Below are 25,421 nucleotides of genomic sequence, written 5' to 3' on the forward strand. Positions count from 1 at the left end.
GCGGCAACCTCATCAGATCCATTTTGGCTAATAGATGGATCTCCGAAACATCTTTTCTTAGTAGCGATGAATGTGAGAGTTTGTATATCGACCCAAGACTCGTAACGGCCCAAACTGAAGACTGCATCATAGATTGGTAGTGGTAAACCCACCTGATGGGTAATGTCATTTAGCAAAAGTTTGAAAGAAATTGCAATAGTGCTTCCGTTTGCCATTGTATGTGGAAAAAGAAACGAACCTCGCAGAAGAGATGATAGAATTCTGAACAACTTGCTGGTAATGAACTAAGTCCTCCCATGTATTTATAGTAAGTGAGGAGACCTTGGAGTAACAATACATAGTTGGGAAGTCATGGGCCGAAAGCCATTAAAAACTGTTTTAGGAGTTGCTAACAAAATTTAATGAGAGGAAGAGGAAATGAACGATTATTTTGGAGGGGAGGGGGCGAAGTAATGCAGTGCAAGCGTTAAGAAGTTAAGATATGTGTATTAATATAGGAACCACTCAAAAGTCGGAACATGATATCTGACAAAAAGGTGAAACACAACCCTAACGAACATGATGTCTCGGTATGATATCAAAAGAATGACCGTCTTAGTTTTTTAGTACACTATCTAAAACAAAGTGTTTCGCCAACTACAAATGTAGATTTCGATCAGGCTGTAAAACTAAAAGGGGGTAAACATGGCAAGCTAATTAACAAATCTTGTGGTTCTGTAACATGGGAAGCCGACGTTGCAAAGGCAGAAGCAAACAAATGTGGATTGACGAACAAATGCATGCGCATTATGTTATAAGCACAGCTGAGGTAATGGTTGTTATCGGGTGTGCGTTAGTTTGAGAAGAACTTCCAGACATAGTGTAGGTCAGTAGGTACTGGAAACATGCGAAATAGTATGAAGACATGAAAAGCTTGTTGAAGGTGCGGTCCGCATTGGCCAGCCAACAAAAAATGGGCTGTGTAAGACAGATTTCGTAAGCGAACCAAAGCTGCAGTTCAAAACCAATTAATAAGAAAGATTTTGGTGCATAGGGAATTAACCAAAGGAAGGCAGCCCAACCATGGTAAAAGCAGGTGTTTTATAAGAATGAAAATACGATTACAATAGCCGGAGATACAAAAGGTTTAACACATTCTCGAAGACATTCTGAGAAGTTAAGAACAAACCATGTACATGAGAATTTAGCAAGTTAAAACAGACACTGCGACATTGCTCCAAGGCAATGATTTTTGACACATAACAAAGTACATGGGAAACCGTATGCTTTATCACCGCAGTCAGGGTCCACACTGGAGCACTATGAGCTAATATCCCAAAGTCAGAGGCCTTATTGAAGGCAGCATTTCTTTCAGTATCCTTCTTCGAATTTTTTGTAATATATGTTCTCTTAAGCCAATCAGCCAAGGGATGCTGAGGCAAGGCTGAAAGTAGAACCATTCTCAGCGTACGACCTGGAAAAGCTGGCACAGGAAGCACTTACTGGACCGACCACCTAGGTGATTGAAGACAGCAGCAATTAGAGATGCGTAGGAGAAATACCTTGTCAAGTTCCATCCATTAATAACATGGCACGAATAGTTGTTAAGTAATTCGAACTATGAACAACAACAGGCGTTGTATCATAGAATATAGTCGATTTGTTAACGGCTGGTAAGTGCAAAGATACATAGCATGAATTATTTGTAACCACACATTCATGACTGAGAATGGAACTCTGGATCAATGCATTAACTAACTTGTCTAAAAAGACTAAAAAAAACTTACCGAGTTCTGAAATTATTGACTTCATTGTTTGCCAAATTGATGTAGAGCTTCGCTGCACTAAGTGAGGAGAGGAAGATGGTTTCCTAAAAAAACAAATTGCCACAGTTTTTGCATTGTTACCATACATAATACATACATGATCACATAGTTGTAATGAGCGAAGTTGCAATGATAACCACATTTTCTTGTTCCATGAATTTGTCTGTAATTGGTATGGGTTTAGAGGCCTATAAGGGAGGGACAACTCCATTCTAAACAAATCCCATAAAACGCCAACATGGTATAATCTAATAACACTTCCCAGAACGCAATGTACCTCTTATTGACAATTACGATCTTTCGCAAGATTTGTTCAAAGTCCTTGTCGTGCAGCCACCGAGTCAGATTTGACCAACAATCTAGTCCAACTTTGTGTGACAGCCCCCAACGAACACCTTCAATGACACTCAAGATTCAGCTAGTTCATTGGTAGTGTGGTCTAGGTCTATTCACATAGTACCAATGACTACATCTTTGTAATCTCTTAAGACATCCCGGCACGGAAAAAGTCTTGGTATTTTGCCTTTAGTAAGCTCAAAGACAATTCACTTTAACAAAGTCTTGTGATGGAGGATGCCACCCCGCATTAATCGCTTGGTAGTTTTTGTTTTAGCATCTGGTCCATGATGACCTAATCTAGTTTATATGCACAGTTGATACACAATCAGTTTTAAAACTTACATTTGGTGACATTGTAAAAGCATCATCAAAATAAAGGGGTTCGTTCACCCTTAGCGCAAAGAATCGTCCATAATTCATTAATAGCCGGGCTTGAGTGCTTGAAGCCCTTGTTATCTGTCCTTGGAAGTCATTAAAGTATTTGGTGAAGCTGAAGACCATGCTAGCCCATTGCCATAACTTCGTGGTATAGCGGTCGGCCCATAAGAGGTGATGAGTAAAAGCGGATGCATATATCTTGCCTAATCTAAATGAGCTTAAAGTGAAAACAGAAATTATGTATCTTGCCACTCTCATATGAGACAATTGCCCGACATGTGGTATACTATATTTCTTGAATGGCACCTACAATTGAACAATGTGAAGATTAGGAGTCGACCTTTAGCGGTAGCTCCATCACAATTCACTTCAACCAAGTTTTGTGATGGAGGATGCCACCTGCACACTGCTTGATACTTTATTGTTTTGAGTAGCTGTTCCATGATGAGCTTATCTAGTTAATATGTACAGTTGATCCACAATAAGGTTTAGAACTTACATTGTAGGCACCATCATCAAAAGAAGGCAGGTTCGTTCACCCTCAGCGCCCAACAAATGTCCATAATTCATGAATAGCCGGGCTTGAGCGCTTGGTCAACCTTGTTATCTGTCCTTGTAACCTTGGGATATGGTAATTGTGTGAAACTGCCAAAACAACTATTGCAAGGAGGAAATGATATTTCCAGTTACTGTGTTTATGAATTATATATAATTTCTATTTGTTAAGGGTTTACGGAAATTTGAAATATGCAAGAAAAATAGTGTTTCATGATAACTTCTAATGTACACTCAAGCATAGTATCCTTTTTGCCCCTCCTGTCTTAAAACTATTGGTTCTCTGCTTAACCGTCTTCTTTGTGTGTATTACAGTTTGATTGAAATTTGTGATTCATATTATTTGTTTTGTAGTTGCAACGCATCCGGCCGTCCGATTTGCTGCTACGTGCAAAAAGACAAATGATAATTGTAGACTGTCGTCTGTTTGGCCTCACACGTTTAGGTGTTGACTGTAGCTAACAAAGTTTAAACAGATGATCGATGTACTCTATCAATGTGGGAATCCAACTGTTTGGTCCTAAAAAATACAGGACAGTGTACATGCAATGATATAATCGGAATAAGAAGCGTCCTTAGCAAAAAAAGACGCGGAAGTAGCTGACAAACTTTAGGTAGATGCTATACTCTTTCATTGTATTAGCTCAGGCCAGTGTTCTGAAATTGGATATCTTAGCTCCAAGACAGGGTGTGCTGGCTGCTGTAGCCCTAAATAAGCCGTGCATGGAAGTTGACATCTATTCTTTGGTGATAGATTATGTACTAAACTTAGGTACATCTATGGCGGAACCTCATGTGGCTGGAGTAGCCGCACTTCTAAAATCCATTTACAGGGATTGGAGCCCTGCAGCAATTCGTTCAGCAATCATGACCACCGCATATGCTACTGATAACACACACTGAACAATAAGAGATTCATGGACTGGATTGTCTGCTACAACTCTAAACTTCGGGGCTGGCCATGTAAACCCCCATATAAGCTATGAACCCTAGCCTCATCTATGATATTAGATCCAAAGATTATGTTGAGTTCCTATGCAACCTTGGTTACACAGATCAGCAGATGAGTGTTGTTATCAGGAAAAACCTTTGGACTTGTTGAGACAACACATCGGATCTAAAAAGGAGAAGCAGTGCAAAAAAATGTCTTTGTACCTTCAATGTGCGCAATCGACATGCTTCACAAAGCCTTGCCCAGGTCTTCTTTCATTATCTAGCAAACGAAAACATATGGGGTAGACAATGTATTAAACAACTATGCCAAACTGTAATTAAATAACTTCACCTAAATTAGCACCAATTTTCTTAAATTCAGTTACAAAGCCTCACAAAGTAAAAACATAATAGTTTTGATATATAGATTCAAGCAGTGAAGACAAAATGTGAGAATTTTTTTCAGCCTAATTGAGATACTTGAGAAAGCATGGAATAAGCAATATGGTACGGTTTGGAACCAAATTCAATGGTGAGAGAAACTCATTACTGCTTTACTTGAGAGAAATGGGTTTGTTCAAAGGGATAAAGAGAAAGTGAATTCAAACTAAGAACACAAAAGATGCCATTCAAAGTTGATCCTGTGTAATAATAGAAACAAATTCCAACCAAAGCGACAAAAACATTTCTTTTGGATAGAATCTTTGAAGCACATTTAGTATGGATTACACAATGATCGAAATGGTCATTTATCAACATCAAGCATCAACATGGCTTGCTCCTTTATTGAGATATTTAAAGATCAAAGATTGATTTAAATATGGCTTTAGCACATACCGCAATTGCCGATATTACCTAGAAGAGATTCAATAAGTCATTCTTTTCTTTCGTCCTTTATAAAACACAGAGCAATGAAAATTTGATCAGTTAAATCATCAATAGACCATATAAAAAGTTTTTTAGCAACAACTAACAACTTTGTTCCACCAAATCACCTACTGTTACCAAAATCTAATTACTTGAATGGAGCGTGCAAAAGAGTACCGATGTTTACTTAAGATATTGCTCGCACTATAAATGTAAGCACTTATATTTCATTTCTTTTAACTTGTCTATATGCATGATTCAACTGAGGACTTGAGGCTTAACAATCTTCAAAAATAGACACAAATCACAAATAGTTTATGGCTCGGCAGTCTTATCTGAGCTGTCACTTGACATTTGAAACCCAGAGTGGCAAGGAAATTTGGAAGAAGAAGTAAGTAATGCAAAAACTGAAGAGAAATAGAACGACAACAAAGGTTGAGGTAATTTTTAGTTTTTCACAGTGAATTGCCATTGAACTTGAAACCCAATATAGCAGCAATGAACTTGATACAATCAAGCATGCCCTGTTCCTTTTTTGTTGAAGTTTTTGGATTAATTCAACAAACTTCAGAATACTGTGAGGGAATTACATTGGATGATTTCTTCTGATCTCTACATTGTTCAACAGATGGTATATCGGCACAAAACCCTTAACAGGCCCAAACATTTGGGCAAGAGGTTGTTGTTAAAGCTATAATGCTGCCTCAAATGCTTCCATTTTCCACTAAAAGAAGACAGTCCCCACCCACCTTCGCAGACAAAGGCCCCTTTTACCCCTCGAATGACTTATTTCACTAATAATGTAATCAACTATGTTACGTAACGGTGGTTGGGTATGGCGTTGGTAGTTTTGGCTTCATACAGGGTAACACCCAAATTAAGAACTAAAACAACTAAAGGGCCTAATCAAATGCAGTGGCAAGAGAACGTACCTCTTCATTTAACAAAGTGGGCCAAACTGTAGGTAACTCTGACCAACACAACGTTTGTTGTTGATGTATAATATGAATACATCTCCACCAACTCTAAGTCTCTCAAAAATGAATGTGACAAATGCTTGATTAAAAAGAGACGACTAAGCATAAAGCGGAGTCCCTCAAAGTTTAAAATGTAATGAAGCATCAAATAAATTGAAATGGAGTGCCTAATATGGTGGCATTCCCTAATATGGCAGCGAAAATTTGCCCACATGCATATGAATAACCATGAAAACGAACTTCTAATTAAAGCAAGCGATTCCAAAAGCTTATTTGAAACAGTTAGCATTTTATCAATGCTTTAAAAATTCCCATTTTATAGGTAGATATTGGTAGAGAAAATATCCCCAAGTCCCAATACAATGTGGAAACCATAGAAAAATCCAAGCTTAATGAAGTAATAAAACAGGAGAAAAAGCTTACCAATTTAAAGAGATAGCAATCTTCCATACTTTAAATGGCTCCATTGAGTGTCCAATTAGCTGAATGCTTGCTGGTTTAACTGGTTTTAAGAACAAACACCATCTAGAAAAGGGGAAAATAAAATCAGAGAACTTAATGTAATAGGATCAAATTTATATCCATGCATCAAATTAAATAACAGTATGGTGTAGTTTAGATTAACAACATATGATGCATTTCATGTGCAGGGTACAAAGTTAAGACTGTGTGATACCATCCCAGTGGAAGCTACTCATGTTACGGTGAAATGTGTCTTAACATGAGCAACTTTGACCCTTCCCTTCAAACAATGTCGTTGTACGCGACCATCATAACATCATCCATAAAGCGTCACAACTATAGGAGCTAAACAAAGAAGTATGATAATGATTGCAATAATCAAATGGATGCAATGTGTGATAATCAAATACAATGTTTTAAATTGTTTCTTGGACGTTCAGCTGTCACAACCTCACCCATCAAAGGCTAGAATAGCCATATGAGAGTCAATGCTGACTTCAAACCGAGAGCTTGGTTTGATAAAAGCTCAGATAGATTTTAGAAACAGGTAGGCTCTTCACTCATTAGATTGGACTCTACACAAACAACTTGCTAGAAAAAAAGAGGAAGCAACGGGAAAACTATTAAAGCGAATTCCAAAAAAATTAGCATCTATGAGAATCGAACTACATAGTACACATTGTATGGGATTGATACGATTTGGCACTCAAGATTGCACGGAGATAGAGAAGTTAACAAAATGACATTTTGGAACAAACAAATGAAAACATACAATTTGAAGAACCACATGGGCTTTTTTCAGACAAATTTAGACGACTTATTGCAATCGTTTCTTGGACGTTGTGCTGTAACAACCTGACCCATCAAAGGCTAGAATAGCCATATGAGAGTGAATGCTTCAAACCGAGAGCTTGGTTTGATGAAATTTCGGATAGATTTTAGGAAGATGTAGGCTCTTTGTACATATGATTGGACTCTACACAAACAACTTGCTAGCAAAAAGATGAAGCAATGGGCAAACTATTAAAACAAATTCCTAATAAATCATAATCTATGAGAATCCAACTACAAACTACACATTCAATGGGATTTCAACGATTTGCTACTATAGATTGCACAGAAATACAGATGTTAACAAAACCACATTTTGAAACAAACAAATAAAAAGAAAACTATCTTTCGAACCCCATTACCTTTTTAACAAAAATTTAGAATGCTTTAGATAGATTATTTAAGAAGCATAAAAATATATTTATAGATTACCTAGCTCGACAAACCATCTCGGTGTAAGAAACAATACTTAATATAGAATAGATATGAAACAAATGATGAAACGATAATCATAATAAAAAAGAATTCTTATGGTTTTGTCTTTGAGAAAATAACTTTGGCACAAACTATGTTTAAAGTTACAAAACTTCCACAATAATCAAAGACACATCAACATAAGTTGATTATAACAGAACTTCTGGGTACACGATATTTGTGGTACAGCTAGAAGAGTTTGGTGGAAGGACTACACTGATTCTCTTTGAAGATGTGCATCTGGAGAGTGCCACGTATAACTGGCCATGGCTGAATACAGGCGTTCGCAAATCTATCCCAACATATTTCACTGATTGTCCTTGGGATTTATTGATTGTCATACCGTACGCAAGTCTAACTGGGAATTGGCGGCGTGTCATTGGAACGGCCATCTCTGTAGATGAAGGTGTCAAAGAGATTCTTGGTAAAAGGGCTAGCTCGCCTGCGTGTTCTCCGGTTATAATCACTGCTTCAATCACTTTAGGGGCACATTGAAGAATAGTAAGTCGTGTTCCATTGCAAAGGCCATCTCTGGGTCTAATATTTCTAAGCAACATAATTGGGCACCCAAGTTTCAACTTGAGTCTGAATGGAGGTAAACTGGATGGGTCAAGTGAGTTGAGGAACTCACTTGGATATTCGCCAACAGGTGCAGGAGACTTATCACTGTTCTGCCTTTTATTTGACTGAGAGTCGGCAACATTTGGAGTTGAGTTGTTTGTTTTCCTTTTTTTTGTGGGCTGGGATTTACAATCACTATCAACAGCTTTATCTGCAGCCAAATATTCGATAACTTCGCCAGGAAACAAACTCAAGGCCATATCATTAATATCCTTGACATCGTCGTTTCTTGCAGCTAGAATAGTACGTTCTCTGAGGAATTCTGCTGAGGTTGTGTCGTCCTCGTCCAATCGAGGGTATACAGAGAAAATGAGGTCTTTGAGATCTGTACAACTTTGTATACCCGATGGCAGCTCAACTGTTTCAGCTGGATTTGTTCCTATCTACACGATAAATTAAAAATTAAATGCTTAGTTCAACGTTGAGCATTTACGCCAAAAACATTTCAAAGGCAATGCTGTTATAAGTATTTACCTCCGTAAGATAACTTCCAAAGTCTATGTTATCTGGATCCGACATGTCCAGACGCATGTTTTGAAATAGATGCAAAACGTGCACATGACTCCAAAGTTGAGACCTACGCAAAGATGCAGCAACAAAATCTTCACGGGACCCTTTTGGTATTACAGGCAACGTTTGCCGGAAATCCCCTCCTAGGATAACGGTTATGCCACCGAAAGTTTTCTTGTTTTCATAGATATCTTGAAGCGACCGATCAACGGCTTCAACGCAGTATCTATGTTGCATTGGGACTTCATCCCAAATTATAAGTTTTGCCTCTCTAAAAAGGCCGGCCTGCAATGAATCTTTGGAAAATCCATACATGGTGTCGTTGAAGACGTTAAGGGGCAAGCTAAATGTTGAGTGAGCAGTGCGACCCCCAGACAATAGCAAAGATGCAATTCCAGAGGAAGCTACCATTATAACGATATTACCAATACAACGACATGACGCTTGCAATTGTATTGTACAAAAATGTCTTCTTCAGACGGCGGCTCCATTCAAGAAAAAAAATCTTCCCTTGACCATTGTGTAATACGGATTACATCGCTGCATTAAAAGCATTGCGTTGGTCTTCATTGAGACGGCTAATATTAGCATCTGTTGCTTCTTGTAGGCCATCTTTGGTGAAGCCGTTCTGCTGCTCCCCAAATAAGTCTGTTTCCAACTACACGGCTCCAATTTTTCTGTGGGAGGGCATGTCGGGAAATTTGATAGATCCTTCCCACTTTCTTGAAGGAGTTGTTCCAACAAAAACAGACCGTAGTCTGTTACTCGGGACTCAGATGGATTCTCTATAAGAAACTTAGTTTTCATCCGGTGTGGAAGGTCGTCACATATATTCACTGCAAATTTGTTCCACAATACTTCTGGACGCGTTGGAGAGCACTCTGTTAGGATAATGCTGAACAATCGGCGTAGTTGATACCCAGTCCGCATGCAAGATGCCTCCTGCAAACATTGGTTCCACTCTTCATCATCTTCCAATAGACCTCGTGCAATACATGATGCCTTAAAGGTACCGAACGGAACACCGTCCACCAATTTAAGCGACTCGAATGATGTGGGGCCTTTAACAACGGTTAACAGCATGCGCAGATAAAAACGCTCCCCGGCATTAGGTTTTTCAAAAAACATTCGACCGATAGCAAAACAACTGTCTCGACACCTAGGGGTCCATTTTTTGAAGCCTTTGTTGTAAACGAAGGCTCCAGGCATTTCTGGATAAGTTAACTCGCGGGCTTTTGGATTTTCAGCACAACATTTGAAGAATGCGGTTAGAGTTGATTGTTGATGTTCAGCTCGAGTGAGAATTTCATCCATTGGTTCGGTTGGGTTGTACAGAACCCGATGCATCCCTGGCAAATGTATTGCTAAGCGAACAACGTTGGGCACCTCTTGGTGCATGTTAAACTCTAGAAGCTGCCATACAGCTTCTTGTGGGCCGATATACCTCGCGTCGATGTATTGTTGTATCTCATCATTTGCTCCAGTTAACACCATGGTTGTTTTGTCAAAACCCTTGTAAATGTATTTATGGATATATTTGACTGCCCTAACTGATGCACACACCTCAACATTAATGTGGCAATCAAACAACTCAGATAGGTACGGATTATATGGAGCAACATTGCGGTTGGTAACTGTATGTTTCTTTCGCTTGTACACTCTACCGGTGTTGCGACGCATATAAAGCGGGTATCCTTCTTGATCCATTGTTGTCTTCTCTGCAAATTCCCGCGGGTATTGGAACCTGCAATGACCATCTTGCATGCAAGGCGCTTTTGGATTTTCAGAACCACACGGACCATGAATCATACATTTCATAACTGTTTGAAAGAGAGCCGGCTGTGTGTCAGGATTGGGAATCTCAGCAGAAACAATTCGATCGACTTGTTCAGTGGTACGAATCTTGTCTTCGTGCTGGAGGAATATGAGAGCGTGCATGTGTGGAAGACCACGCTTTTGGAATTCAATGGTGTAAACATGCGACGACCGCATCCCGAAAATGTGTTTCTTGGTGATTTCTTCCATGATTGCTCTACGCTTCATCTCAAACACACGCGCAACTAACGTGGGTTTATCAGTTGATTTTTGATGGCTCATAAGCTCCATTAGAACTTCTGGCCAATTCGGATTCGCGGTTGCCGTAAGGAAAACATCCGGATGTTTATTGTACCGTGTGATGGCCATTGAATCCTGGTAAATCTCATACATATGCCTTGGGCTGCCTGTATAAGACGATGGAAGGATAACACGTTGGCCAACTTGACCTGGATGCAACCCCTGTGCTGCAATATCTGTTAATCCCTGGTACAACTCTGCACGAATCTCAGCTTGGCGAGCTCTGAGAAAACGCACGCGGTTCTGGTCTGTTGCAGCCCAAGCATCAACTAAAAATTGTTGGCCTAGGGCGCCCGCGTTCAAAATAGGGGAATACTCTGATGGGCGATCAAACATACAATAAGCATAGTATTGCGCTTGTGTCAAGCGCACATTGGTGGGACAATTGTTAACGACGTTCCACTGACGCAAGTCAGGGGACCAACCGAGATCCCCTCGCGGAAAGAGAAGAACATAATGGAGGGGCGAATATGCAGGGTTACACTCGCTGATCCTTTCTAACCCACCGTCTCGCAAGCGAAGAACAATATCTCGCATGCTATCAAACGCACTCCCCTCGCCTGGCAAAATCACAGCTATTTCTGTTGTAGACGGAAGGTTGTAGCGACGGCGGTCACTCCCGGAGCTATAATGTAGGCGGGCTGGGATGTTGTTATTTGCAGAATCAGTTGCATTTAAAATCTCAAAAGCATTCATATACAACCTGTAAAAGTGGTTGTTTTGGATAAGAGTGTCCTGAATGATGCACAAAACGTCCTTTGATAGTTGAGGGTTTCTACGAAGACGGTGATTCAAAGCCTCGTTTCCATCATAGAAGTAAAGTTGTGAATAGACGGGAGCCCTGCCTGGAGCTGCCAGGAGGGACCCGACGCTATGGTAGAGTTCTCCATGGATGACAAATGATTGTGGACCACGTCCACTCAATACGCGTTTGTCCGGATCCACACCAAGGCTTGTAAAAGCATTACATGCATTATATGCACGAATGTGCTCACGGAATGAGGTTGCGCGCCCATCATTTCCTACATATAGTGAGTGGAGAGCAGGTGGTAACGGCGAGAGCGATGGTAGCCGGACTTTCCCTTGTAGACAACACATACCAAATTTAGGGTTTTTTTTGGATGATTGTTTCAATTTCTCAGCCATCCAATGAAGAGCTGAACAATGTGGGCAACAAACATCCATCCGTCCTAGAAAATGACGTCCTTCTGGCAAATCAGTCAATGGTTTCGCTAGGAGATTTGTTGTAGCGCCTTCGCTAATGCAGTCTGAATCAAATGGATTCCACATTTCTTCCCCATACGCATTTGTAGCCGGACAATTGGCGCTTTCATAGCATCATTTCGACCGGAGATAATCGTACATGAAAAAGTATTTAGTATATGAGTTTTCTCCAAAATAGTACCCAAGCTTTGAGCGGGTAATCCGAACAGTAGAGAAAATACGTACTTGAAGAATTTTAAGGAGGATGGTCTTCTTTGACTAACACACAGGGGTTGATCAAAGGTGCCAACATCCTTAATTTTTTCTCGGAAAAGAACTTCATTCTCTCGTGTGTAGTCCCCTGTAGATGATGACCCAACCAAATACGTGATTGTGTAATGCCGTGGTTTCGGAGCGGAACAGAAAACTTTGTTCTTCCCGTTATTATGATTTTCATTCTGATCTGATGCAGAACCGCCAACGATTGGTGCGTAGCAAGCGTCCCGATGAGCGTTTGGTGGCACACAGGCGCACGTAATTAAAGTTGACCTAGGAAGGCGGGCCATGTTCTCCCCTAAGCCGGGCACGGGCGTGCAAAGGGGTTTTTCGGTTGGGTGTCACGGTTGGGGTCAAATGGATGCGAATATCTTGAGATGATAGTTGCATGCCATGAGATGTGGATGAAGACGAAAGACGCTCTCTTTCTCTTCGAGCACGTTGTGCAATGGTGCGTCGAGAAAGCATAGGAGCAGGTCTTGGAGCCAGCTGGCGTTGGAGCTGCACTCGTGCCGCTTTGTTTGAGTTTGCACGATTCTTTGAATAGCAATTAATTATTGTCAGCATAGTTTAAACGAAACGCTATAACCGGAATAAGAGTTGGTAGCATCGAAAACAACATGGTATGGTCGTAATAAGACATTGTGTTAACAACAACACAATAATCCAATAATTTTTTGTGTGTTTAGAAACCGGGGAAGAAGACACACGCACAATGGGTTCATTAATAGTTTAAGGCAGAAAGGGTATAGTGGGTAACAAAACAAAATAAAAACATGTGCGGGGAATAAACAACGAACAAAATATATGATGAAAAAAAATACAAACGTACGCTAACGTCGTTAACCGCTTCAGATGGAAGTTGCTCCCTCGGCCTTGATCGATGAACATGTAAGACCGACTATAGGTAAAAAAAGAAAGTAGGCAGTTTTTCGGTTGAGTTAGGAACTGGGATAAGATACCCTAGCATCGAACAACACTTGGGAAGGCGGAGATAAGAATTATATACATACCTCAACTTCTTTGACAATTTGAGTTCGGATTTTGTTACGTATTGTCGCCCGGTAGATCTCCACACTCCCCTTAACAGTGAAAATGCAATGTCAACCTCAAAAACACATAAAAAGTATTTATAATAAGGTGGATAAAATTGCAAAGCGTCACTAATAAGAAAGGCATGGGAAAAAATTGCTCCGTATACGGGATACCTCAATTCCAGGAAACTGGTGCCCTCCAGCCGGGTCTGCCATCTTTTTCTGAGAAGTCACAAAAGCAAAAGTTAATCTAACCACAACTAACCAAGAAGTAAAAAACCTAAATAAAAAGGTGAGGAGAAAGAAACCAAAGGTGCCTTAATAAGATCGAAACGTAATGTAAAGGAATTCGCTAAGAAAGTTAGAAATGTGGTAAAAACAAATAGGAAAACGTGGTGCTTCTTTGCCTTTGGCAGTCTACGAATGACAAAGAGGAGGTGTAGCTCTTGGTGGTTTAATTTGCCCTTTTTGGGGGCCAACACATTCAAAGGGAGAGGCAGAAAGTGACCTTGTGCGCTTCCACTTGACAAAGCATATATTTATGAAGAATAACAAAAAAAGAATGAATGTCAAGGAAACAGAAAGTGATAAGAGGAAAAAATAAGAACGAAGGAAGAAATAAAGAAATAAAATATGGCCAAAGCCGTTAAGTAGATAAGGACTTTGATGAAAAGAACATCTAAGAAGATGCGGTTAGAAAAAGAACAGAGACAAAAATCAAACCGTATAATATTTTTCTTGTTGCCTAGTTAAAGGAGGGTACTGGTGTTTTATGCATGGTGTGGCACGGCGGCCTCAAACAACAGCCGATGCACATATCAAGACCAGACTACATTTTGCAAAAAGACCCAAATTTTAATAAAAAACTCTAAGTTGATTTGTAATGTTAAAAGCACTTGAGGTTAACCATTATGAATTGAAAGCGGCCTTGGTGTGGTCCAATTAGGTTAATCATGTGGAATCTGTTTTCATTATATCACCCTCATTCCTTACATTGAGCAATGGAAGAATTCCTCGGAAGCTTCCTGGCTGTTCATTTGGTTGTTAATTCAATTATTGGGTAGCTTCAGCTACATCAAGCAATGGGATAAAAAACAGCGTAATCAAACTAATAACAACAAATTTGGCAAACTGAAATGACTCGAGGAGAGGGCTCTAATGAAAAAGTGAATACAATGGGCGAATTAGGTACCATTAATCCCTAGATTCTTTTTATCATCTACATAATAGGTTTAGTAGCCACTTTTAACATGGATGACCAAATTAAAATAAGCAACTTGAGCATGCAAAACAGCAAACCCAGGGTGAAAAAACACCCTCAAAGGGACACCAAGACTCTTATGACCGTGTGCCCTTCCAATCGATCAAGAGTACAGTTATGAAGAGCAACAAAATAAGGATGAACGCCAAGGAAACAAAAAGTGATAAGAGGAAAAAATAAGAACGAAGGAAGAAAGAAATTAAATTTAACCAAAGCCCTTAAGTAGATCAGTCATTGAATGAAAAGTATATCTAAGAAGATGCGGTTAGGAAAAGCACAGTTGCTTTTTTGCATGATGTGGTATAACAGGCTAAAACAATAGCCGATGCAAATACCAAGATCAAACTACATATGCAGAAAAACCTTAATGTTAATAAAAAAAACTCTAAGTTGTGGAACAACATGAGTATGCAGAACAACTTACATTTTTTGTTGAACCGTTCCCGAGGAATAAGATGGATTTGCACCGAGTGCGCTGACAATAAATAGCACCACCAATTTGTTGCCCACCGGCGCTGCACAAACGCATTAAATGTAGTTTCAAGAGAACAACAACTTAGGATGGATAAACTATAACCAATAAGAAAAAGTAGATGTTCTATCACAACAGCGCCATGATATAATGATAGATGTAAACTGTTTCAGGTGCCTATGCCGCAACCCTGAATCAGATGTAAACTGAATTGAGAAATAGCAAGACAAAATTAGTGAGGTTCTTATTAATTAAGAGAAAGACACTCTCCTTGCAATTGAGGGAGGGGGTGGTTTTTTTTTATTTTTTAATAAAACTAACTGTTGGCAAAGGGGTGCTTTTTTGCAATGCCAATCTGCGAATGACAAAGAGGTGTAGGTCTTGGTGGTTTAATTTATCCTTTCTTTTTTTTTCTTTTTGGTTGATTTGACCTTTTGGTTTGCTGCAAAAGCAATTTGTAAAATGGAGTTATGTTATTATAACAGTAAACTTTCCTACACATTTTCCACAAATAAACACGCACGATGCCGCTAAACGACCAAGCATCTAGAAGACCTTCATTTTAATAAAAAACTCTGAGTTGTGGCACAACTTGAGTATGCAAAACAGCTTACGTTTTTTGATGGACACGCTCCTGAAGAATAAGTTGGATTTGCAGCGAGTGCAACGACAATAAGTAACAACAACAATTCTGCCAACCAGCGCTGCACCTAGGCGTCAAGAGGACAACAACTTAGAATGGATAAACTATAACCAATAAGAAAGAGGAGATGTACTATCACAACAGCACCATGATATAACGATAGATGTCAACTGTTTAAGGTTCCCATGCCGCCACCCTTAAGCAAATGTAAAATGAATTGGGAAAAATAAAGACAAAACAAAATGAATTGCAGGCGAGGGAGGGGGTGGGGAAAGAGACCTTTTTGACAAAACTAATTGTTGGCAAAGGGGTGCTTCTTTGCAATGCTAGAAGAGGTGTAGCACTTGGTGGTTTAATTTTACGTGTTTTTTTTCCTCTTTTGTTGATTTTACCTCTTAGCTTGGTGCAAAAATAGTTTGTAAAATGGAGTTATGTTATTATCATAGTCAACTTCCCTACATATTAATCCTAAGTTCTAAATAAGTTCCAATTCTAAATTTAATATAATACAAAACCTTTTTATTATGCAGTTTTGACTGAATACTATATGACTCAACCAAATCACAGACTCAACATCAAACAAATTAAATAAAAACGATGCATTTTGTTTAAATGGCATTTGTCTATAATAGGTATGTACCTTAAAGAAAAATGGGAGCCCAATCACTAAATTGAAGAGCTATATGGTTTATGACATAACAGGCTTTAAAGGACCTGAAAGAACAGACCCTTTTGAATCGAATAAATATCGAGAACCATTCTCTCATTCCGAACAACTATTAAAGAAATTTTAATACACAATTGAAAAATGGAATCAACAAAGAAATGAGACCAAAGTTCAAACGCCACGTTACCCCCTCCCAAAGTTCAAATAACAGGCTTTAAAGGACCTGAAAGAACAGACCCTTTTGAATCGAATAAATATCGAGAACCATTCTCTCCTTCCGAACAACTATTAAAGAATTTTTAATACACAATTGAAAAATGGAATCAACAAAGAAATTAGACCAAAGTTCAAACGCCACGTTACCCCCTCCCAAAGTTCAAAGCATCCCAGGACTAATAAGGTTCCTAAGAAAAAGCAATCATAAATTAAAAGTTATAAATAAATTGCAATTTTAAATTTAATATAATACAAAACCTTTTTATTATGCAGTTTTGATTGAATACTATATGACCCAACCAAATCACAGACTCAACATCAAACAAATTAAATAAAAACGATGCATTTTGTTTAAATGGCATTTGTCTATAATAGGTATGTACCTTAAAGAAAAATGGGAGCCCAATCACTAAATTGAAGAGCTAAATGGTTTATGACATAACAGGCTTTAAAGGACCTGAAAGAACATACCCTTTTGAATCGAATAAATATCGAGAACCATTCTCTCCTTCCGAACAACTATTAAAGAATTTTTAATACAAAATTGAAAAATGGAATCAACAAAGAAATTAGACCAAAGTTCAAACGCCACGTTACCCCCTCCCAAAGTTCAAAGCATCCCAGGACTAATAAGGTTCCTAAGAAAAAGCAATCATAAAGTAAAAGTTCTAAATAAGTTGCAATTTTAAATTTAATATAATACAAAACCTTTTTATTATGCAGTTTTGACTGAATACTATATGACCCAACCAAATCGCAGACTCAACATCAAACAAATTAAATAAAAACGATGCATTTTGTTTAAATGGCATTTGTCTATAATAGGTATGTACCTTAAAGAAAAATGGGAGCCCAATCACTAAATTGAAGAGCTATATGGTTTATGACATAACAGGCTTTAAAGGACCTGAAAGAACAGACCCTTTTGAATCGAATAAATATCGAGAACCATTCTCTCCTTCCGAACAACTATTAAAGAATTTTTAATACACAATTGAAAAATGGAATCAACAAAGAAATTAGACCAAAGTTCAAACGCCACGTTACCCCCTCCCAAAGTTCAAATAACAGGCTTTAAAGGACCTGAAAGAACAGACCCTTTTGAATCGAATAAATATCGAGAACCATTCTCTCCTTCCGAACAACTATTAAAGAATTTTTAATACACATTTGAAAAATGGAATCAACAAAGAAATTAGACCAAAGTTCAAACGCCACGTTACCCCCTCCCAAAGGTCAAAGCATCCCAGGACTAATAAGGTTCCTAAGAAAAAGCAATCATAAATTAAAAGTTCTAAATAAGTTGCAATTTTAAATTTAATATAATACAAAACCTTTTTATTATGCAGTTTTGACTGAATACTATATGACCCAACCAAATCACAGACTCAACATCAAACAAATTAAATAAAAACGATGCATTTTGTTTAAATGGCATTTGTCTATAATAGGTATGTACCTTAAAGAAAAATGGGAGCCCAATCACTAAATTGAAGAGCTATATGGTTTATGACATAACAGGCTTTAAAGGACCTGAAAGAACATACCCTTTTGAATCGAATAAATATCGAGAACCATTCTCTCCTTCCGAACAACTATTAAAGAATTTTTAATACACAATTGAAAAATGGAATCAACAAAGAAATTAGACCAAAGTTCAAACGCCACGTTATGACATAACAGGCTTTAAAGGACCTGAAAGAACATACCCTTTTGAATCGAATAAATATCGAGAACCATTCTCTCCTTCCGAACAACTATTAAAGAATTTTTAATACACAATTGAAAAATGGAATCAACAAAGAAATTAGACCAAAGTTCAAACGCCACGTTACCCCCTCCCAAACGCCACGTTACCCCCTCCCAAAGTTCAAAGCATCCCAGGACTAATAAGGTTCCTAAGAAAAAGCAATCCTAAGAAAAAGCAATCATAAATTAAAGTTTAAGCTATTGAGGCTTACCAATTTTGACGTAAAACGTTCGCTTTCCAGTGCTATTTTTTATTTGTGTCAACTTGCTTTTGAAATTTGTCTCGCTTCCCTTCACCATTCAATATTTGATTGCTCTTGGACAATATTTGATTGAAGAAAACCATCAAAGGATTTTAATCCAGCTGCAGTTATATCATTAGCAGAAAAATCCACTTCTTCTGCAATCTGAAGCAGTTCAAAAAAGAAAAAGGTAATAATTAGAAAAAGAACATTGACAAACCTCTGACATAGCAATAAGAAAATGGGGAAACAATCACGAAGAGAATCAGATGAGTAGATTCTTTGAGGACATAGAAGAAGTAACCTGGTTGTAGCCTAAGCTCTCAGCGAGAAAGAACAGTCCAGCATCCCCAAATTTTAGACCTATCAAAAGCATGTCTTTGGTGAGCAGAGAGTATAATTGTACATGAATTTAATAAAACTGGTCCATAATCCAAAAGGAGCCATCTATCATAGAAGACCCTCCTTGACTCAACTTATAAAATTTGGCTCAACTTATACCTTCCCATAATAAAACAAAATCAATGAAGAAAAAAAGAAACAAAGAAACAAAGTCAAAATAAAATTTGGTAGTGTTAAATTTGACTCAACTTATAGCATTGAGGTTTGTTTACTTCAACTATTTGGTCAGTGTGTCTATCTGCCTATCTGCTAGAAAGTTGAGTTACGGGTTTTAACATTACAAAGAAGCATGTAAAGCTTCAATGCCACCAGCTCTAATCTACAACCAAATTGTTCAAACCTCAAACCATGCAACAAAAAGATCACCCACCCCAGGTCAAACGCCGATTAGACATATTCTGGCGTAGTGAGTGACAATGAACAACAAAAGACTAACACAAAATACTAAATTACAATGACAGATTAGGTTCCACTAACACATCTAGGTTGCAACAGAAGCAGAAGCAGATATTGCAACCTGGCAGCCGAAACTTTTACAATGTAATGGACCAACGGTTTGTTTGCATATAGAAGCATCCCTATCTATTGAAACCTGGCAGGCCAAACTTTTACAGTGTAATGGCACCTAAGCCAGACTTTGATCGGAACGCATAAACAACAACAAACAAATATCGGAATCAATAATTCAATAATCAATTCTTCCGACCCCAAAAGATGGAAAAAAAACAACAACCAATAATTCAATAATCAATTTTTCCAACCCCAAAAGATGGAAAAAAATTATGTCATCGATAAATTCATGACCGAGAGAATAACTTTTAACACTTACAGTCAACGATTTCGGATTTGAGAGCTGCGTGAGAGAGAGAGATGAGAGGGAGAGTCCACTTGAACTTGGGTTGTGAGAGAGCACGAACAGATGGGAAGAGAGTTTAGGTCAGTTAAGGAGATGAGGCGTTGCCTGCTTCGAGAGATAGAACAACGATTTCGGATTTGAGAGCTGCGTGAGAGAGAGAGATGAGAGGGAGAGTCCACTTGAACTTGGGTTGTGAGAGAGCACGAACAGATGGGAAGAGAGTTTAGGTCAGTTAAGGAGATGAGGCGTTGCCTGCTTCGAGAGATAGAGCTTTCTCTTTGTTCGGTTTCTCTTAGGCGAAAGTGAGAACCAACTGGTTCGCACTCCGAAGGGTTTTCTAATTATTTCTAATCGAAGTGGCAGAACGATGGCCGTCGATTTATCCACCCTTAGATTGAATCACAGCCGCGAGTCAGGAAAGCGAGCTGTTTTGTTAAGTTGATAAGGCACGATTGTTTAGTTCTTGAATTTTATGGATTTCTAAGGTAAAAAAGAAAAGGTAGTATTAAAGTCAACAATTTTTTAAATAACCCATTTAATTTCAAAATAAGATTTTCTAATGAAAGTGTTCCAAAGAAAAAGTATTTACATGGACAGTCCAAAAAGATGATGGGATGATCATTACAAAATAGTGTTATACTTGGACCTAAAACGTGGAGTCTCCCTCAAGATTATCTTAACAACTCAAAATTGTACTCCCCGCCATTTTCAAAGCAACCAACACGAACTCATATATCCGAAATTCTCTAGTTGAACCTTAGATTATGGTGCTCTTTAATTTCACATCGAGATTAATTATGCAACACATAGATGATTGGTAATAATTGCTATTTGACAATAGACCATTTTTTCTCCCTTGGTAAGGCAATTCTAATTTTTATTGAGTAAAAAGTACAGATAATTAACAAAAGTAGAGAGGAAAGGTGAATTTGACTTTGAAATTGTCACATTCTCTAAGAGGGGTCCTCCTTATAAGGGAGTGGAGGCCTACCAACAAAAGTTTGAATGACATCAACACCAAGTGGATATGTCGATAGCTTAGCAAAATTTACTCCCATCTCAGTTGAGAAGATAGCTACATTGTTCAAACCTCCTAGAACATGGTGCAACAGTCGTATCATGTCATTGGCAAAGGGTTGGACTGCTACAGTTGAGAATTTTGGCTTGCTCAATCCAAAACTCCAGCCACCCACGAATGACTGCCCATTCTGCTAGCTCCCATCAACTAATCACATGCTCACGACCCCTAAAACTTGACCTGCATTTGTTCCTGTACACAACTCCACTACCTGCGGGTCTTGGGTTACCTTTTGCGACACCTTCAACATTCATTCATTTTTGTAAAATACCAATGGTGACAGCCATTTAAACGGTAAGCTATCTGGTAATATTAGTTCAATACCCACACAGTGGAGAATTTTGGCATGCCAATTGCTTTCAATTGTACTCTTGGATAGTGTACTTGCAATTTTGAAAACCATATCTGCATATACAGTTAGATAGTAGGGTTCTAAGAAAAATAAATCCTTGTTAATATAGTTCCAATCTAGATAAATCACGTAGTCTCAATCAAATGCCAAAAAAAGTTAAGTATTAAAATCAGTTAAATACGAAATCAATTGAGCGAAGGAAAGAAACAATTACAATATCTAATAGTCCTTGGTTGTGACCTACATAATATACCTTTAGCCAAAAAAATAAAATAATATGAAAGTGACATTTTGTTTTCATTGTAATTAGAAAAAAAAATGATCCGCTCATTTAGTTAGGCGAGCATTTCCGCTTACACGTAAATCACTACATGTAAATATGTAATTAATACGTACTTAACCTCTTTTGCAAACAATTCAATCTAGCTAGTAATAGAAATTGATTATTATGATTCATACCCTCCATCTAATATAACAAGGGAGAGAAGTTTTATGACCAACGGCCGGGATTCGTTTTAAGAGGGTATAAATCGAGGGTCCCAATGCGCCACAGTATGAGAGAGGTTAGAAACTTAATTAATTAGCCGTCTTAATTATTCAACCACATTAAACAAAAAAAAAACCCTTCGTTTCTATTTTCCCCAAACTTACCTCTCTCTCTCAACTCTCCACTTTACGCCTCCCCATTTTTATTTAATCTGTAAAGGTTTATCTCATTTTGAACGAGTTCATTCTTGCTGGGGAGCTCTAAGAAACAAGCAAAGAAGGTATGATATACATTAAAATAAATTAACTTTATGTGTCTAATATCGGTATTGCCCTATGAATAACCTGTAAGAGGCCTTCATAATGAATTTACTCATGCTCCATCCTTTGGAGTCGAATCACTCTTATCCCATCAGTGCTTCAATCTATCCCAACTTTCTTCTCGCTGTTTTATCTCTCTTCCTATTCCCATCGAGCCTCGGATCAGTTGCTTTGGTCTGGTATCCCAGCACGCCATCCTTCTTTCCATGCCCTGCAAACTTGATGGCTTAATCCTTCCTTGCGCATGCCTTCCATCCCGACTTTGACATATTCCTCTGTGAAGACCTGGAAAAGTCTTCTTTTCTTTTTCGCCGGTTCCAGAAACAAAATCAACTAGAATGCCTTTAGCATAGGGAGGCTACTCCAATCAATTTGTTGGGTCAACATTGAATCTATTGATATAATCCAGTAAGTTACTTATAAAATTACCTTGCTTTGTTCTTTTCTAATGGAAGAGGATAAGTTCTGACAGTGACATATATTTACAGGTACATAGAGAGAATTAGGATACTCTCTTCAGGTTTTGAAAGTGACATGGATAGTAACAGAGAAGTAGAAAAATGGATGCACAAGATATAGGGATGGAATTCCAAGATATTCACTCTCTCCCACATCCTCGAAAAGTACCGTGTATTTTTTTCTAAATTCCTAAGACGGGTGGTGATTGCTCGGATGGCCGAGTCACCAGATTTAGCAAGTGTCTATCATTTAAAGCTGAAAGACGCATATGATACAGCAGACAAGTTGAAAGACCCGGATGCTCTGAAGGAAAGTGAGGAACAGTTGGTCCAACTTCTTGGCAAAGTGGAGGTGCAACTAAATGAAACTTACTATCTGGTAGGAGACGAGTTCAGTATGGCAGATGTCATGTTAATTCCACTGCTGGCACTCATAGAACTCTTGGGTCTGGAAGTTGACTACATTGTAAGTAGACCCAAAATTGCTGAGTACTGGCTGTTGGTCAAGCAAAGGCCCAGTTATAAAGCATTAATAGGGAAGCATTTCTCAGGATGGAGAAAATATAAAACATTGTTAAAGACCTGGTGGTTTGTCTCTATCAAAAGCCTGCTAAAGAAATATTGACATGGATAACAAATTGAAGAGAAGAGGACGGGAGCTAAAAGTGAAAAATAAATTGTATTCCTGTAGTTGTATACTTGAAGGTATATGGAAGGTGGTTATATTGATGCCGAGGAGCATAAGATTGATTTGAGAAAAGTCAACCGAGTATAAACCTGTGGATAGGTTAGTAATACAGCGATAGTTTGTTCGCAACAGAATCTGTGTTTCTGATGATTCTGTTTCATTCATTTTATTTTAGATATGTGGGACAATAATCATGGCCTGCAACTTTTAAGTATATTCAGTTGTATATGAAGATTTCCCAGTTGATCTGTTTGGAGCTTGTATAACAGAATGCTTCGATCAAGAGCGTCCCTCGGAGCTCTCAGAGCAGAAAAAAATGGTGAGTTCAACTTCACAAGTTAAATTTGAGTTTGTGGTGAACAGAAATGTTTAATCATTTATAAGATTTGGCCATCGTTTAATTGGTTGAGAAGTAAAATAGTGATATTTCCGATATTTATTTAATATGCGGATGCTGTAGGTATTGGCAAGCAAATGACTATATAGGCAGTTTACATGGATTTATACACTTTTTCTACTAGATCTTCTACATTGCTCCAATGTCAGGTGCAAGTGAGAATAAAAAAATGTTACAAAAAATGAAAAGCCGACTTCGTAAGTGCTGTTATGGCTTATGGCTATAGAGGAAGGTTATGATTTGCCAGGATCAACAAGATTTTGCCTACATTGTTTTATTTGGAAGCATGTATGGATAAGTTGATGTTTTATTTTGCCTCAAACATAACTCGAGTTACAAAAACAATTCTACTATCCAATCTATGTAGCAGGAGCCAGTATCTTCCAATGTGATAATACTATAATAATAGAATTATTTGTTCACGTTAAATTATGCATGCCGGCTATCCCTAACGTGGAAACCTGCTTATGCTGAAAATATGGACACCCCAAAATGCTTTACTTATGGCTTGATTAGCGTGACTAGCTTAAGTTGTCACAATGTGCCCTTCCCTCTCCCTTTGCTTATCCAGTTTTATGTTGACGGTTGCCCCATCCGCTTTTATGCAACAGGTGTCAAACTACACTTCCTCCAAGATTGAAGTTTCGCTCTAGAAAATGCTCTTTAGGAAAAGCCATTGGAACCGAGTATAATTGCCCCTATATATATAAGGACTGAGAGCCTTGTGGAACTTTTTCACATCCCCTAGCCAAGGAGAAAGGCTTTCTTCGTCTACTTGATCTACTACGGATGCCCATGAAAGAGATTCATTCCCCGGTGGATTGATTTGCCTATTACTTTTCAGCCTCTTTGGGCTTTGGAACATTCATTTACTACATTCTCCTCCCACTGGCCATCTTGACAACAGCTGGCTTATGGCACCGGGCTAGCTCATGAAGAAGTCGAATCTGAGTTGTCCGAAATCAAATCTCCTCAGAGCACTATTCACCAGCCTTCTTTCGCCCGGGTATGGTAACAGTTGCTGCCTGCCTTGCAAAGCTTTGAATTGTTGTTTGGGAATATGTAATACCCGAAATAGGCCCAACTGTGGGTTATGTAAATTCATGCAGTCGATAAGGTTAGTAAATTTCTGTCTTTTGAAATATATACAGAGTTTTCTTTTACAGTTTGAGAATTTCTTATATATTCCTTTTTTTCTTTCTACTTTAATTTGGTTCTCCATTTGTGTATCTGAGTACATGTGGGTTTGTTTTGTTGTTAGTAATTTATTTTGGTGTAGGCAAAATGAGACACCTACTGCGTTGTTTTGAGCGAAAACAAATAGGGATATTATTAGTATATCACTGGGTATTCATTTTTACTCTGTAAATTCAACATGCGTGTGTTTGGTAAGTTACGATGAAGTAAAATGTACTACAAAAGTTGGTAATAGCTTTCTTCATTGATTGGCTGGTGGTAATGCGTATCTCTTTCCCTAATTTTTAATATTAAAAGTAAGCAAAATGATTTGCTTGCATTCTAGGACTTGAACTCAGTAGAACTTGGTTGTATTATATTATTGGCTATATACAGTTTACAGAGATACAAAGTTAACTTTATGGGAATAAATTAGTTGTTTTGATCATAGTAGATTTGGATATGTTTTTTTTTATTGCGTAATGCATATATATATTGAGTTGAGTGTATTGGCTTTTACGAAATTGACTTATGTCCATTCTTTGTTTGGTAACTCATATAATGGTAGGGGATTTCA

At 38.2% G+C, this 25,421-nt stretch overlaps 2 protein-coding genes, 1 long non-coding RNA gene and 1 pseudogene across 4 annotated transcripts; 1 reads left to right on the top strand and 3 right to left on the bottom strand.

Annotated features, from left to right (window-relative positions):
- Positions 1 to 1,084: 1,084 nt before the first annotated feature.
- LOC147515838 (uncharacterized) lies at positions 1,085 to 2,291 on the bottom strand. The gene is made up of 3 exons (XR_015213526.1): positions 2,083 to 2,291; positions 1,767 to 1,849; positions 1,085 to 1,494 (listed from the first exon to the last, which is right to left on the bottom strand). It is a non-coding gene; the product is annotated as an uncharacterized LOC147515838 (long non-coding RNA).
- Positions 2,292 to 3,025: 734 nt separating this feature from the next.
- LOC147515839 (uncharacterized) lies at positions 3,026 to 20,152 on the bottom strand. Of its 2 annotated transcripts, XR_015213527.1 has the most exons (12): positions 19,862 to 20,152; positions 18,935 to 18,993; positions 18,601 to 18,795; positions 15,728 to 15,823; positions 15,066 to 15,156; positions 13,555 to 13,602; positions 13,360 to 13,428; positions 13,179 to 13,247; positions 6,278 to 6,379; positions 4,848 to 4,902; positions 4,233 to 4,290; positions 3,026 to 3,179 (listed from the first exon to the last, which is right to left on the bottom strand). XR_015213527.1 is itself a non-coding variant. In XM_086594513.1 (11 exons), exons 3-10 carry the CDS (start codon positions 18,686 to 18,688, stop codon positions 4,866 to 4,868), a joined length of 600 nt encoding a protein of 199 aa, XP_086450639.1. In that variant the 5' UTR covers positions 18,689 to 18,795; positions 18,935 to 18,993; positions 19,862 to 20,152; the 3' UTR covers positions 3,026 to 4,290; positions 4,848 to 4,865. The 2 variants fall into 2 exon arrangements, 1 of the variants encoding a protein (XP_086450639.1); XM_086594513.1 differs by having other exon boundaries at positions 3,026 to 4,290.
- Positions 9,227 to 12,157, bottom strand: LOC147515840 (uncharacterized). The gene has a single exon (XM_086595002.1). The coding sequence runs from the start codon at positions 12,155 to 12,157 to the stop codon at positions 9,227 to 9,229; it is 2,931 nt and encodes a 976-aa protein (XP_086451128.1).
- Positions 20,099 to 23,575, top strand: LOC147515841 (glutathione S-transferase TCHQD pseudogene; annotated as a pseudogene).
- The last annotated feature ends 1,846 nt before the right edge of the window (positions 23,576 to 25,421 follow it).

This window comes from Coptis chinensis, chromosome 2 (genome assembly GCF_015680905.1).
Source record: "Coptis chinensis isolate HL-2020 chromosome 2, ASM1568090v1, whole genome shotgun sequence".
Classification (NCBI taxonomy): Eukaryota; Viridiplantae; Streptophyta; class Magnoliopsida; order Ranunculales; family Ranunculaceae; genus Coptis; species Coptis chinensis.

Bases quoted from the DNA above. Each gene is read 5' to 3' on its own strand.
- LOC147515840 (XM_086595002.1), bottom strand. From the start codon at position 12,157: ATGTGGAATCCATTTGATTCAGACTGCATTAGCGAAGGCGCTACAACA.
- LOC147515839 (XM_086594513.1), bottom strand. From the start codon at position 18,688: ATGGTGAAGGGAAGCGAGACAAATTTCAAAAGCAAGTTGACACAAATA. The intron at 13,603-15,065 runs GTAAGTTGTTCT...GTGACTTCTCAG, and splicing joins GGAACGGTTCAACAAAAAAT to AAAAAGATGGCAGACCCGGC. The intron at 13,248-13,359 runs GTATGTATATAA...TTTTACCTATAG, and splicing joins AAATTGTCAAAGAAGTTGAG to TCGGTCTTACATGTTCATCG.